Genomic DNA, 15,324 nt, shown 5'->3' on the forward strand with positions numbered 1-15,324 from the left:
TGTGGGGCTCTCTTTTTTATGAAAGGTAAAAAAATTAACAGTCTTTATACTTTGGAAGGATCAATGGTAATCGGTGAAACATGACGCCCCTCTTTTGTTAAGGAGTTGATGTCGACTCGTTTGAAGTGGAGACAACTTGGTCATAGGAGGAAAAAAGGTATGATCGTTTCGTATAAGAAAGGTTCTCTTTTAGATGCAGGTGTAACATCCTCAAAACTCCCTTGGTTGTAAATAGTATGAGATAAAATTTTAGTGAAATAAGGTATAAGATCAAAGAAATTGAAAGTTGCAAGATATCAAAAGAGAGTTAAATCAAGAAGCATGACGTGATGTATAATTGATTTCTCGATAAAATGAGAAAATGATATAAAGATGATAGAAGAGAATATTGAAGAGTATCAAAATAAAAATAAAAATAATAGTAATAATTAAGAAGTAGGTTTTATTATATTAATTTAAAGTAAGGACTAAATTGTAAATATGTGAAAAGTTTTTGGCTCAAGTGTAAATATTCAAAATTTAGGGGATCAAAGTGTAAAAATAAGAAAATTGAAAGACTAAAAGTGAAAATAATCCAATTTACGATGATATGGAATTGGCATGTAGGGACCAAATTGAATAGGTAAAGAATTATGAGGATTAAATCATAATTTTACCAAATTAAGTGATGATTTAAGGATGGAATTTTAAAAGATCATAAAGGGCAAAATGGTCAATTAGAAAGAAAGAGAACTGTAGAAGGCAATGATGATGTTGGAGATATTTTGATGATATTTTATAATTATTTAATTAGATAAATATTATTTTATTAATATTTTCATGAGATATTTTACTAATATTTTATTATAAATAGCTAGTATAAAAGGAGAGGAAGATGAAAAAAGAAAAAGAAAAAAGAGAGATGATCCTTCCATCTTTCCAACGTGAGTGAGGGGAGAGAAGAAGAAAACTTTTTTATCTTTACAATTTGGTCCTTCTACCAAAAATCCACTATTTTCACCAAGAATTTCAAGAAATTTTGTAACAGTCCATTTTCAATAAAATCTAAATAATGGTTTCGGGACCACAAATCTGATTTCAAAAGAAAAATGATTTTTATATTATTTTATGGTCTATAGTATGATAGTAATTTCGTATAAAAATTTCGTAAAGAAATTTTACCGGTTACATGTTTAATTTGATAAATGACCAAATTGCACAAAGTGCAAAAGTTGAGTTCTAATAGCTAAAAGGATTAAATAGCTATGGAATTCAAAATTTGAGGTCCTTATATGGAAAATAGACCATTAAAAATGCTTAGTGGTTAAGGATAATGATTCATCCATGGAAAATAAAATAAAGAAAAGGATGAAATTGGAAAGTGAAATAATAAAAAATGATAAATGATAAATAAAAAAATAAAAAAATCATCATTTATATCATCTTTCCCAAATTTAAAGCATGAAAACCCTAGCCATGGAAACCTAAGCTCAAGTCAACTTATTTTGCTTGATTAGGTAAGTATTCTTGCCCGTTTTTAATGATTTTTATATTTTCGAGTTCGTAATAGCTTAATCTAGCTATCTCGGGAATTAATTTGTAAAGTTATAAGGTACTAGGGTTTTGCCATGGATGAACATAGATGAATTATGAAGTTTTATGGTAGAAAATGAAAGGTTGTTGATAGATAAATAACTTTTGTAAAGGAAATTTTGATGAAATTATGATTTAGGGACTAAATTGACAAGATGTAAAATTCATGGAAAAAATTCTAAATTTTATGAAATACTTGGGCTGTAAATTTTACATTGAAAAATCAGCTAGGCTTGGAATAATGATTAAATTGCATGAATTTCATTTTTCGAGCCTAGGGACGAAATCGTCACTAATTAAAAGTATAGGGGCAAAATGGTAACTTTTGCTAAGATGTGAATTGAATTGAAATGAACATGAATTGATGTTAAATCCATTCATATAGATTCAGATAGACCAAATTCGGAGTTAGAACGAGAAAAAGAGAAAATGTCGGATTAGTAGATTTTACGTACACGAACATTTGTCGAGGTAAGTTCGTGTAACTAAATTGTGTATATTTATATGCTTGAATTAAATTTTGTGTATGTGAATTGTATAAATGCTAAATATATGAAATTAGTTACATATCCGACAAAGCCCGATAAATATTAAATCTCGTTTGAATAATGGAATTCGATGGATACAAGATTTCCCGATTGGTTGTGGTCCTGCATGTGTTACGGACACACCAGAGCTCCCACGACCATCTGGTTATAAGCCCTATCGCGCTTCTCATTTTATGGTTCCTACTAGCATCCTGATCGGTAGTGATCTTGCATGTGTTGCGAACTACCGCAGCTCTTTGTGAGCGTCCTGTTATATGATCGGTTGTGATCCTGCATACATTACTGACACAAACACAGCTCTGTATGAGCGTCCTGATATGGTTCGCTTGAACTTCTCGATATATGACTATCCGGAGCTCTTGATTAAAGGCTCTTCATGAGCTTCCTGATTAAAAGTTCTTTGTGAACTTCCTGATTATGGCTCTTTTAAGCTTCCTGTTATATAGCCCAGATAAGCTTCTTGATAGGCTCTTTGTGAGCTTCTCGATTAATGGCTCTTTGTGAGCTTCCTGTTATATTGCTTGAGAAATGATTTCTCGATTATGAGCTTTAAAGAGCATTCCTAAATATGAATTGATGGATTTCTAATTTGTACACTTCGAGTGTACTACTTGTGTATCCATTGACATTTTCAATGATTCAACGGGCAAAATCCTGACATGAGAAAATATGAACATGAAATGAATTAATACACGTACCTGCCTGAAATACATGAAAATGATAATACATGATATATGAAAATATGAGATGATAATATATGAGCATGGAATTTGTTTGATGTATATGTTCATCCATGATTATAGATTTGTACACCTTGAGTGTATTACCCGTGTGACATTGACATTTCAAATGATTTAATGGGCAAAGTTTTGATATGAAATAATTTGAACTCGAGATGAATTATTATGAAAATGTACTTGAAATACAAGGATATGATTTGTATATGTTATATGAATACATGATGTGGAAAGTATATGTACATGGGAATCTAATTATTGTTGAGCCCATACATGTTTCTTGATATTTGTATGAAATATATGACTAACAAGGGTGATGAGGATATGTGTTAGGGATCGTAATCAAGTTGATTGAATGTGCCTTGTATGTTTAAATTGAATTTAAATGAGTGGTAAGTTAATTACCATGTTATACAAACTTACTAAGCATTTCATGCTTACTCTGTTTTATTTTCCCCTATTCTATAGTAATTCGGAGGCTCGTTGGATTGGAAGCTTGGTAGAGATCACTCACACTATCCATCAGCCCATTTTGGTATATATATATGGTAAATCAATTATGGTTATAATGGTATGTATTGGTTATTTGGCCAATATCGGCATATAAATGCTTTAATTGTAATTAGCCATTAGAATGACTTGTGATGGATATGTTTGGTATGTGTTTGAAATGGTTGATTGATAGAAATTATATTGGCATATTGATGATTGAATTAAGTTAGCATATTTGATAAGATATGCATATATGTTAACTTGGTAATTTAAGTAAGTGTGTATACTTGATTATATGAGGTATTATATCATGTATAGGACTTGATTTTGAGTTGGGTTAAATGACCTATAATAGCTTGTGAATTTGTTAAAGTGTTGGTGTAGGAGGATGACAAAATGGGGTGAGAAATATGGCTTGGAAAATAGTCTATTTTCGTATACACGGGCAGAGACACGGGCGTGTGCCTCAGCTGTGTGTGACACACGGCCTAACACATGGGCGTGTGACCTGGCTGTATGTCCTTTATATCTTTAAAATTTTCAAAACATAATGCTTAGGTATTTATACACGGCCTAGCACACGGGCCTTAGCTTGGCCGTGTGACCCAAGTCAGAGTGTTACACGGCCTGAGACACGGGCATGTCACACGGCCTAACCACACGGGCGTGTGACCCTTGCACCTAGGAAAAATTTTGAGATTTTGCAAAAAATTCTCTGAGTATCCGGTTTAGTCCCGACTAGTTTCTAATGCATGTTTTGGACCTCAAAGGTTCATATAAGGGACTTTATGTTTGATTTTTGACATGAATACTGTATAAAATGAAATATTTGTTTACGTTATTTGTATATTCCGGTAATGCTTTATAACTCTGTTCCGACGACGGATATAGGTTAGGGGTGTTACAAATTTTCATAATCACCAAGAGAGAAAAGTAATAAGGAGACTATGGAGAATAAGAAAATCGCATTTGATTCAAGAAAATGGAAGTTGGAGGAGAGAGAAAATGAAGTTAAATATTGAAATCAATAGGATAAGGTAAGAACATCAAGATTTTAATATATTTTTAAGCTTGATATTATTGAAAAAGCATGAAAATGATATTAAAGTAGAGTTTTCTTATATAAGGTTTTATGTTCTTGATATGTTAGTGAAGGGAAATAAGAGAAAGTGATGAGAAATATTGTAGAGAAAGGAAAGGAGGGTGTTATAAACTTGGTTATCAACATTTTGCACTAAAATAGTTTTGGACAGTAGCAGTAGTCTGACTTTGAAAATTCACCAAAAATTGTAGAAATTGAATTAGAGATTAATTAAAGTATGAAATTAAATCCTGTTGAGCCTAGTTTTATATAGAAGAAACTGTGTAAGCAAAATAATTTCATATTATGAGATATATGAATTTTTGTGAGACAATGTCAGATTGATTTTGGGTTCACCTGTTCTAACTTTGGAAAATCATAAAAAATTTAAAAATAATTAGGGTTAAAATTTATATAGTTAAATTATTAATGAGTCTATTTTTAAGAGAAACAAATGGAAACATCATCCAAACCCTGTACTAAGAGATAATTAATTTTTAGTAAAGAAATGTCGAAGCTGTCAAACAGCAGAACAGGGATAAATTTGAAGATTTTACTGTACTTATTGGCTAAATTATAAATTCTGAAATTTTATGGTAAAAATATATTTGAGTCTAGTTTCAAAAACATCAAGCGGATTTTAATTTAGAATTTTGTAGCTCAAGATATAAATAATTTAGTGACCATGACTCAAGTAGACAGCTTTAATATGAACACATAAGTAAATAGTGGAATTATATATAATGTTACATATAAGTATGCTATATACTAAAAGCTAAAGATTCTAACAAATATATACATAAAGAATGTGGAATGGAGAGGAGGAGGAGGAAAATATATGAATATATATATATATATATATATAGTAGATGAATTTGAAATGTTTTGAAATGGTTGTAGGTGATGGAATGATTGATACATATGAGTATGTTTAAGCGAATTGATAACATAATAAATGAATAATTGTTAATTGATGTGAATTCTTTGTTAAAATTTTATGAAGAATTAAATTGATTGGCACAATTTAGAAATAAATATGAAATATACATAAAGTGGGTAAACTAATTTTATAAGTGCAAGTCCTCCAATGGTCTTATTTGAAAATTTTAATATTTGTGTTAATTTTATAAACTTTGTTATATTTAATTGAATATCATGTTTTTATGAGGACTTGAGATCAAAAATAGATGTAAGTGGATGATATGTAAAATGAGATGGTGGTTATGACATCTGAATACGGTTTAGGTAATGATATAAAATAAATAAATAAATAAAAATAAAACGTGAAACTTGTAGGAAATGGAGACGACGTCACGATGACAAGTTCGCCATGTCATGACGTGGAAACCCCAACATCGCGATGACAGTTCAAAAAATTTTATGAACTTTACAATTTGGTCTTTGATCAATTGTGGATGTTTTAATGAGCTCCTTTAACTCATAATTAGTTCTATCGTAAACTCAATTATTACTAAAATTAGTTAATGATCTACATTAATTAAATAATAATTTAAATTGATCTGAAATTTTCAATAGTTGCTTTGGCAACGAATGTGACATCCTGATGCCTTGACTCAGCGTTTGGGTCGAGTATGGGGGTGTTACAGCAGGTTTGAAAAGATAAGGCATTACATTCGTGGAAATAAGACTCGAGTCAATTTTTATTTGGCAGTGCACAAGTCGAAGACTAGAAGACTTTCAGCTTCTAATCATAGCTTCGACTTAGTTAATATCCTGCATAGTTCAAGATAAGCCCATGGTGGGCTTTGGCAAAGGAGGCATTGTGGAAATACGAGTTAAGGTGGAGATTTGTGGAGTTATGGCTTGTATTTTTCGGTTTTTGTTCTCCCAATTAAACTTTATTTTTAGTTTCTCATTTAAACTCTGATTAGTGTAGGTTATTTTAATATTATTTGATCTACAAATTTAGCCTCTAAATAAGCCATTTTCCACCCTAGAAAGATAACCTATTATACACTTAGGTATTAGCTTTTACAAGCTTTCAGAGAATTCTGTATTTACGTTTTGATGGTTCTTATTTCGGGTTTCGGGGTTTAGTTTTATCTCCATCATTTATACTCTTCGCTTTTTTCATTTTAGTGAAATTATCTTTACCCGTAGTTGTAATCCTCTTTTGAGGGATTTTTCCACGTAAAATATTTGTATTTAATCTCTTCGTTATTTTACTTGTTCGTTGCTTAAATCGAGTTTATCCCCAACATGATTTTTATGGATTATCTGTAAATGCAGGAGGATGTGAGTTTGAGTGCACTGAAGCACATTATTCTCCTATTTATGGGTTGGGGAGAGGTTATGGGTAGTTCTATGTATTGTGTTAAAACGAATATATATGAACAGAACCTATAATGAGATTGTTAAAAAAAAAACTATTCCTCTTATTGATTTTTTTTAAAGATTTTAGAAAACTTTTATTGAAACTTATCAATTTTGTCCATTTAGTAGGAAGGAGATGAGAAAATAATACTTTAATTTATTTTAATTATACTTAAATAAATTTATTAATATTTATTTTTAAGTCCTTAAAATTTTTTTATTTTACTCATTGATGAGGTGACTTAATATAATTCATTGATAGTACATAAGACTTATACATTGACGATGCATTAAATATTATCATTTATATTTATTTATTAAGTTGCATTAGGGATGGCAATGGGGCGAGGTGGGGGCAAGGGCGAACATTGATAAATCCACCACCGTTCTATAGTTGGCTGCTCTGCTCCACTATGGATGTATAACCACCTCCATAGATGTTGTACACATCCATCCCACTCCACTTCAATTAAATTTTTGCTATTTATTTTTAATATTTTCAATCTTTTTAAATTCAAGTAAAGATTCAAAGATAATTCTATAAAAGAATTTGAACATAAAATATATGAATATTTTTCTATAATAGGTTACTATTCTACGGTTATATATAAGAATAAAATGATAATTTCATATAGTATAGTGAGGTGGGAACAAATAATTATGGTTTCATATCTAATATCAAAAAATGAAAATCCACAACACCTTGCTCCCCATTCATTTTCGAGAAAAAATATCTTAATTCGAAATTTATTAGATGGTTTAAGTTTTGTGGCATATACATTTTAACCATATTATTAATGGAAATCCAACCGGTTGCCTGAATCTGAACCATACCCTGAACTTGAAATCAGGCCGGATTTCCTGTTCCACAAACCAAAGAATCCAGAACCTTCTTCAATTCGGTGTGCAAGTGGTGCTTTGTGGTCTAGACCTTAAAGTTTGATGCTTTACTACTACCTATTTATTTCAAGTAAAGATGGTGGTTATGTATTTTTATAGATATGTGCAACTAAGGCTTAAACAGCTTATGCCAGCTGCTACCTTCAAAAGGAGAACCTCCCAACTACTCCCTCCAATGCAATCTTAATTATGGGTTTATTTGTCTTTGCACATAATTTGACTGCAAAAAGAAAAATGGAAGGCAAAGGATAAGACTGAATATCCATAAAAATTTTCACAAGGAAATGTAGATTCCACAAACAACTTTATATCACACATACATGTATTACCAGTTGGTAATCGTAATAAACCAAACAAAAACCCTGTTTGATTGGCTTCGAATTGGACTAGATTTCATTTAATGAAAGAATTCATGGCGATTTCAAAACCTTTCAACTACTTACCACCGGTCCAAGTTGGTGTAAGCATTAACTGTATCCACCCACCACCTTACATCCCACATTAATGCATCTCTCTCTCTATATATATATGTATGTATGGTGGTGGCTCTTCACCGTTACACCAGGTCTTTTAATATGGCTAGAAATGAGCAAGATCTGTTGTCAACTGAGATTGTCAACCGTGGGATCGAATCATCGGGACCGAATGCCGGTTCGTTAACGTTCTCGGTTCGGGTTCGAAGACGACTACCTGATTTTCTTCAGTCAGTTAACTTGAAGTATGTGAAGTTAGGGTACCATTATTTGATCAACCATGGTATATATTTGGCTACCATACCTGTTTTGGTACTTGTTTTTAGTGCCGAAGTGGGTAGTCTTAGTAGGGAAGAGCTTTGGAAAAAGCTTTGGGAAGATGCTCGTTATGATCTCGCCACCGTGCTGTCTTTTTTCGCTGTTTTTGTGTTCACCGTTTCCGTTTACTTCATGTCACGCCCTCGTTCCATTTATCTAATTGATTTCGCTTGTTATCGTCCTCACGATGACTTAAAGGTGAAAAATAATGAACATATGTTCATGCATGCATCTCGTCAACTATATTTCTCTTTTTGGCCTTAATTTTTTTTCCATTTTTAGGTGACGAAAGATCAGTTCATTGAGCTTGCAAGAGCATCAGGCAAGTTCGATGAAGCGAGTCTTGAATTCCAGAAAAAGATACTGAAATCTTCAGGGATTGGGGACGAAACATACGTTCCGAAGGTGATTATGTCTAAAGAAAACTGTGCCACCATGAAAGAAGGCCGTCTCGAGGCGTCGACTGTGATGTTTGGTGCCTTGGATGAGCTCTTTGAGAAAACCAGGATCCGACCCAAGGATGTTGGGGTCCTCGTTGTGAACTGTAGCATATTTAACCCGACTCCGTCCCTCTCGGCGATGATCATCAATCATTATAAGATGCGGGGTAATATTTTGAGCTACAACCTCGGCGGGATGGGGTGCAGTGCGGGGATTATTGCGGTGGATTTAGCTCGAGATATGTTGCAAGCTAACCCGAATAACTATGCGGTGGTGGTGAGCTCTGAGATGGTGGGTTATAATTGGTACCCTGGACGGGACAGGTCCATGCTTGTCCCGAATTGTTTTTTCAGGATGGGATGCTCCGCTGTGCTTTTGTCTAACCGCCGTCGTGACTACCGCCGTGCTAAGTATCGGCTTGAACACCTTGTACGGACGCATAAAGGTGCCGATGACCGGAGTTTCAGGTTTGTTTCCCTGTTTACCTGTTCATGCGGGATTAATTACAGCTAACGTTAACAATATATATAACTTGGTAGATGGTTAAATAAATGCTAACAAGATATAAATTTTTGTAATAAATATAAATTTAAATTAATTTAAGCAAAATTATAATATAATAAAATACATTAATAACTACATAGATGAGTTCCTTGAATATTTGTGAAATTCATACTTATATACTAATTTTATTAAAAATAGTATTTATTTTTGGGTAAACTTGTGGATCAGGTCAATCTACCAGGAAGAAGATGAACAAGGTTTCAAAGGTCTTAAAGTCAGCAAAGACCTAATGGAAATCGGCGGCGACGCCCTCAAAACCAACATCACAACATTGGGTCCACTCGTCCTCCCCTTCTCCGAACAACTCTTCTTCTTCGCCACCCTAATTTGGCGCCACTTCTTTGGCGGCGATAAATCCAAAACCTCCCTATCACCGTCGTCGAAGCCATACATCCCCGACTACAAGCTCGCCTTCGAACACTTCTGCGTCCACGCCGCAAGCAAGACGGTGCTAGACGAGCTGCAAAAGAACTTGGAACTCAGCGAAAACAACATGGAAGCATCGAGGATGACCTTACACCGGTTCGGCAACACATCGAGCAGCAGCATATGGTACGAATTGGCTTATTTGGAAGCTAAAGAAAGGGTTAAAAGAGGGGATAGGATCTGGCAAATAGCATTCGGTTCTGGGTTTAAATGCAACAGTGTGGTTTGGCGATCCATGCGTCGTGTGAGGAAGCCTTCAAGGGATAACCCATGGCTTGATTGCACTGATAGATACCCTGTGAGAGCTTAAATTTACTTCAATGGCCGCTGGTTGATAATAATTATGATCTTTTTGTGTTTACATTTTCAGAAGAAAAGGGGGGGGGGAATAATGATTGGAAAATTGGCATATGTTTGTTTCATGGTTTCTGGAAAACTTTCCTCGATGAATTAATTGTATGAAAAAAGTGTTGAAATTATGTAGTCTAATGTTTTTATATTTTAAAAGAAAGAAATGAAGAAAACATTGTATTGTAATTTTTTTTTATTAAATTTGTTCCCATTTAAAAATTAGTAAACCAAAATTTTCAAAATTGATTTCCCTGCGGATCCAATCCAATTAGTTTTTAATCGATTTATATTGAATTTTGATCTAATCGGTTCAAAAACATTAATTAAAAATTATCAGTATTAATAATTAGACTTAAATTACTGGAAACACAAATATAAGGATTGAATTCTTAATTATCGAAAAGTGTAGAGACTATATGCACAGTTTAACCTTAATTTAATTGTATGAGGCAATGGGCCTTGAAGGTAAACAATTGGGCTCAGTGTAGGTCGGATTAATGGGTACTTATAAACATTTTTGGTAAAACATCTCTATAGCCCCTCTAAATTTTGATATTGAGCAAATTGATTTTATTAAAAGAACTTAAAGTAATTTCGTCCCTTTCAATTGATTTTATTTATTTTTGTTGGGATAATAGGACTTCATGGTTAGATAATTCTAGTTCTAATTCTAAAAGTTCAATAAATTTACCTCAACATTTACATATTCTATCAATTTGGTTATGATTTTAGATTTGTTATATATCAAATTTATTATTATTTTTAAGAATGAAAATATTTGTTGAGGACCTTTCTGAAAAAAATTAGAAAATTCTTGAAATTTTATCCCATGAAATTCCAACTGAATGATGAAACCAATAATAGTCTCAAAGCATAATCTCATGAATACATTCAACAAATTACATCATAATATGATTGTATGCCAACTTTTGTGGGCTAATCTGCTTAAACAATTCAAATAACAGAACAAATACTCAATGAATACTAGAAAAAACAACATAAAATGAAGCAATGTCAATACTCAAATCCCTTTTAAACCACTGCTTACAATTCACACCATTGTTTTTTTCATACCAAAGCCTCGATCCTCGGCTCAAACGACAACGCAGACATGAACTCCAATGATTCACCGTTCACCGAGCATTCAGGCAATTCCACCCATCGGTTCGTCACAAAATCGTACAGAACATAGCTGCAAAGCTCAGCAGAGCTTAAGCAGATAAAGACCTGATCACCAGCACCAACACAGTTTATGTCCAACTTCTTGTCGTAAAACTCGTGTGACATTGCAGGCGGCATCGCTGCAATCTGATTCCATGTCTTCGTTTTTGGATCATATCGCCATACCCTAAGGCTAGCACTTTCGAAGAATTCGGATAACACTACGACCAACATCTCTCCTTTACACTCCACCACGTCGATGGAGTACTCGGAGAAGACCGGCAACAGTCTTGGGTATTCGGAGAAACACTTTCGGGTAAGATTGCAAGCGATTACTCTGCCTGAGGAGGTGAGGAAATAAACAATCTCTTCACCATCTTTAAGTGTAAACACTGATGAATATTGCTTGGAAGGGCTTCTTTGCATGTTGGTTACCACTACGTTTCCGGCTGTACTAAGGAAGTAAACGGCATCCTCGTCGTTGTCGTTGGATTTGGTACAATCATCGGCGTTTCTCCTCAACATAATCTCTTCTTCCCAGCAATCGGTAATCGAGTTATAAACTTTAAACGAAAGTTTTGGAAGATCACCAGAGACCAACACTAGCTTGTATGAACCATGGTAGTTGGAATATGCATTCATTGCAATAGCAAGAAGGGACTGACCCGGATCCACGGGAGGCAGTTCGCGACAAGATCCAGTCACGGGATTGCATACGATGTAACCGCCAGACATGTTTCTAAAACAAACGAGGCCACCGGACGCTGCAACCGGGATGGAGTCGCGGTTATGATCACGCAATAGTAGAGACGGATGGTTGAGTCTTTTCCAACTACTCTTGGCGGAATCAAAGACAATCGATCGATTAAGATCGGCGTCCACCATGTAAAACCATGGATCCCTTGAAGGAATCCTTGAGCAAGCAAGCTTGAAACTTTGAGAATCCGCCATTGATTTCCATCTCTTGCACACTGAACCGAGGCGAAACAACGTTGAAGTTGGCAGCCATGAAAGTACCCTTTCTAAAAGGTCTTCATTAAGCTCATCCAAGGACCCTTCTTCAACCAACTTTCTCTTCTTTGAAATGCAGCCATTACCAATCTCCATTATTTCAGAAAATTAACTGCAATCAGCAATAGATTACCAAATTTTACCATTAAACAAAGGAAGCAAAAGCAAAAAAAGAAAAGTTTCCCAAATCTATCACCATTTTAGAGAAAAAATGTAACAAGGCAAATGAGGGCTTGAATATCACATCATTTAATTATGAAGATTAGGCAAAATTTGACAACCTAACTAACACGTTAGCCATTAAAGGTCCACACACATGATAGAAAGCACTAAGAGACTCTACTTTTTTTTCTATTTTCTCATATTAAAACCGAAAATTTAGTTTCTATCAAAAAGGTACTGTAATGAAGAGCTGAAAATAGTGCTAACATTAAAGAAGTGATAACAACAACACCATACCACTTGGGTAAGAACAAAAAAAGACCATAAAAAAGCCATTGTTTCAAAGCTCCACTTGATTTTCACTTCTAAATTCTTGAAAAAAAGATTGGGTATCCATCAATTGAAGTGGGAAAAGTCAAAAAACTTAAAAAAAAAAAAAAGAAGGATTTTTTTCTTTAAATTGTACCAAAAGATAAAACATAACCCATTAAAGAAATAAGGTTGGAATGAGAGGAGAAGTACCTGAGATGAGAGTGTAAGAGCGATTGCAAGTGGGTGGAAGGAGAGCATTAAATGAAACTTGGTGCGACTTTTGTGGGTTTTAAAGAGTTGAAACAGGCCCTAAAGCAAAGCCTAACAAAGAGAAAGCAACAGTAAAGATAAACAAAGTAAAAGGGGGTTATTTTTAGAGGGAGGGGAGGAAACTTCCTTTGAGGGGGTGGTTGTTGCTCTTTTTGTAAGCGTTGACACACTATAAGACAAGGAGCGAGCATAACGAAGCAAAGCAAAGATTTTTTTTATATTTTTAACCAAAGAAACAGAAGTGAAAGTGAAGCCTCACTCACCTCACACACGTACATACACACGGGTAAAGAGATAAAGAGAGAGACAGCAAATGAAACAAAAAAAAATTCTAGGTTAAATTATCTTGCTTAAGTCCTTCTACTTTAATTTGATTGTTTTTAGTCCCTATACTTTTAAAATTTAAATTCTAGTCCTAATTAATTAAAATTGATGGAATTGGGAAATATAAACTAAATCTACAACTTTATACACATGACCACAATTACAGATTTTAATCAAAGCGGATTTAACCACTAACATTTGGGTCAAAACTCAAATTCTAAAGTTCAAAAAAGTATGGGACTAAAACTGAACAAAAACTGAATTTATAATTTATACATAATACAAGGACTAATAGCAAATTTTAACCAAAAATCTAGTAGAAGTTGACTCTTGGAACTGGACAGTGCATTAGATTCTGGGTTAGGACCAATCAACCTATGAACTTGAAAAGAAAAAAAAAAAGCAGGAGGATTTGGATTGAGCTGTTTTCTTTGCACTTTAAGCATAAAAGAAAGAGAAAACACACGTAGGTTTAGGGTTGAGTAAAAGAGAAGGAAGGAGAGAAAATATTGGGGTTTGGGCATTTCCATGTCAAAGCCTGACTCAAGAGCCTCTCTCGGCTGCATTGCTGACCTTTGTAAAGCAAAAGCATAGAAAGAAAGATACTTTGGTGTAGCGTTTTGCTTTCTTTTGTTTTTCGCCTTCCTCGTTGAGGAATCTCTTTTGGTTCTTTCTTTTCTTTTCTTTTCTTTTCTTTTCTTTTCATTAAAAGTCAAAATGTTCCCCCAGAAACAAGAATCCATTCACATATCCATGAAACCCTACTGATAATAATGAAATCAACCATTAAGCTAAAAACTATCAAACAATCACCGGTGAGGGATTGAAGTACTAGATATTATGTTTGGATTCAAGTATGTGTGCGTAGTGTAAAAGCAACGATAAAATAGTATAAATTTATGTTTTAATTATGAGTGTATTAGAAGAATTGATTAATTTTTTAATAATTATTTGAATGTGGTTATTGGAACTGTAACTAAAAAGAAAAAAAAGGAAAGAAGAAAAGCCGTTAATTACGTTTGTTTCCTTTGTTTAGGCATTGTGTTTTTCAAAGAGACACGGATTTCGATGCTTATATGTTACATGGTCGGGTCAGCCTGCTTTCTTCTATTTAGCCCATTTTCCTGGCCCTCTCCATCTTATCGTATCATATACGAAAACAATTTTTAAAAAAAGTTAAAAATACGAATTGAGTCTTAGTTCGATTGGTATGAGCATTATTATCAATATAGAAATACGTGAATTTAAGTGCATTAAAATACATTACCCTCCTATTTATGGGTTGAGAAAGAGTTATGGGTAGTTTTAGATATTGTTTTAAACAAAACACAGATATAAGCAAAACCTATAATTAGATTGTTAAAATTATTTTTATTTAAAATCTGAATTCAATCATTAATATTTTTAGTATCTTTTAAAAATATTTATCAACTTAATATATTAATTAGGTTACCCTTATATGACCTAATATATAATTGACAAAAAATAAAACATGTTGAAGTTGGTAAATTCTTATGGAAATATTTTAAAATATAAAGTTTACAATACTTGAATTTTATAATTTTTAAAATATAGAGATTAAATCTTAAGTTTTGTAGAAGTATAAGGACTAACAACATATTTTAACCCATATATATATAATATATATATGTTGCCAATAAGGTGTTTGTACTACAGGCAAAGTTTAAGGCTAAGGACTTAAATCCTAAATTATTTTGATTTAATACTATTTATTCTCATATGTTTTGCTTTTAATTGTATCTATACTGGTACAGCTCAAAGAAAATGTTAGTAATGTTTTTTTGTTTTTTTACAATATTAAGGATAGGAGATAAGGAAATATGGTT

The 15,324-nt window shown here is 33.2% G+C and overlaps 2 protein-coding genes across 3 annotated transcripts; one reads left to right on the forward strand and one right to left on the reverse strand.

The window, feature by feature from the left end:
* The first annotated feature begins 8,202 nt into the window (after window positions 1-8,202).
* On the forward strand, window positions 8,203-10,423 carry LOC105782907 (3-ketoacyl-CoA synthase 10). The gene is made up of 3 exons (XM_012607988.2): window positions 8,203-8,653; window positions 8,738-9,363; window positions 9,629-10,423. The coding sequence occupies exons 1-3, from the start codon at window positions 8,240-8,242 to the stop codon at window positions 10,194-10,196; spliced, it is 1,608 nt and encodes a 535-aa protein (XP_012463442.2). The 5' UTR covers window positions 8,203-8,239; the 3' UTR covers window positions 10,197-10,423.
* A 675-nt stretch (window positions 10,424-11,098) lies between these two features.
* On the reverse strand, window positions 11,099-13,298 carry LOC105783842 (F-box only protein 13). Of its 2 annotated transcripts, none has more exons than XM_052626949.1 (2): window positions 13,094-13,298; window positions 11,099-12,521 (listed from the first exon to the last, which is right to left on the reverse strand). In XM_052626949.1, the coding sequence occupies exon 2, from the start codon at window positions 12,503-12,505 to the stop codon at window positions 11,306-11,308; it is 1,200 nt and encodes a 399-aa protein (XP_052482909.1). In that variant the 5' UTR covers window positions 12,506-12,521; window positions 13,094-13,298; the 3' UTR covers window positions 11,099-11,305. The 2 variants fall into 2 exon arrangements, with proteins under 2 accessions (XP_052482909.1, XP_012464977.1); XM_012609523.2 differs by lacking the exon at window positions 13,094-13,298 and adding an exon at window positions 12,869-13,015.
* Between the last annotated feature and the right edge of the window lie 2,026 nt (window positions 13,299-15,324).

This window comes from Gossypium raimondii, chromosome 13 (assembly GCF_025698545.1).
Source record: "Gossypium raimondii isolate GPD5lz chromosome 13, ASM2569854v1, whole genome shotgun sequence".
Classification (NCBI taxonomy): domain Eukaryota; kingdom Viridiplantae; phylum Streptophyta; class Magnoliopsida; order Malvales; family Malvaceae; genus Gossypium; species Gossypium raimondii.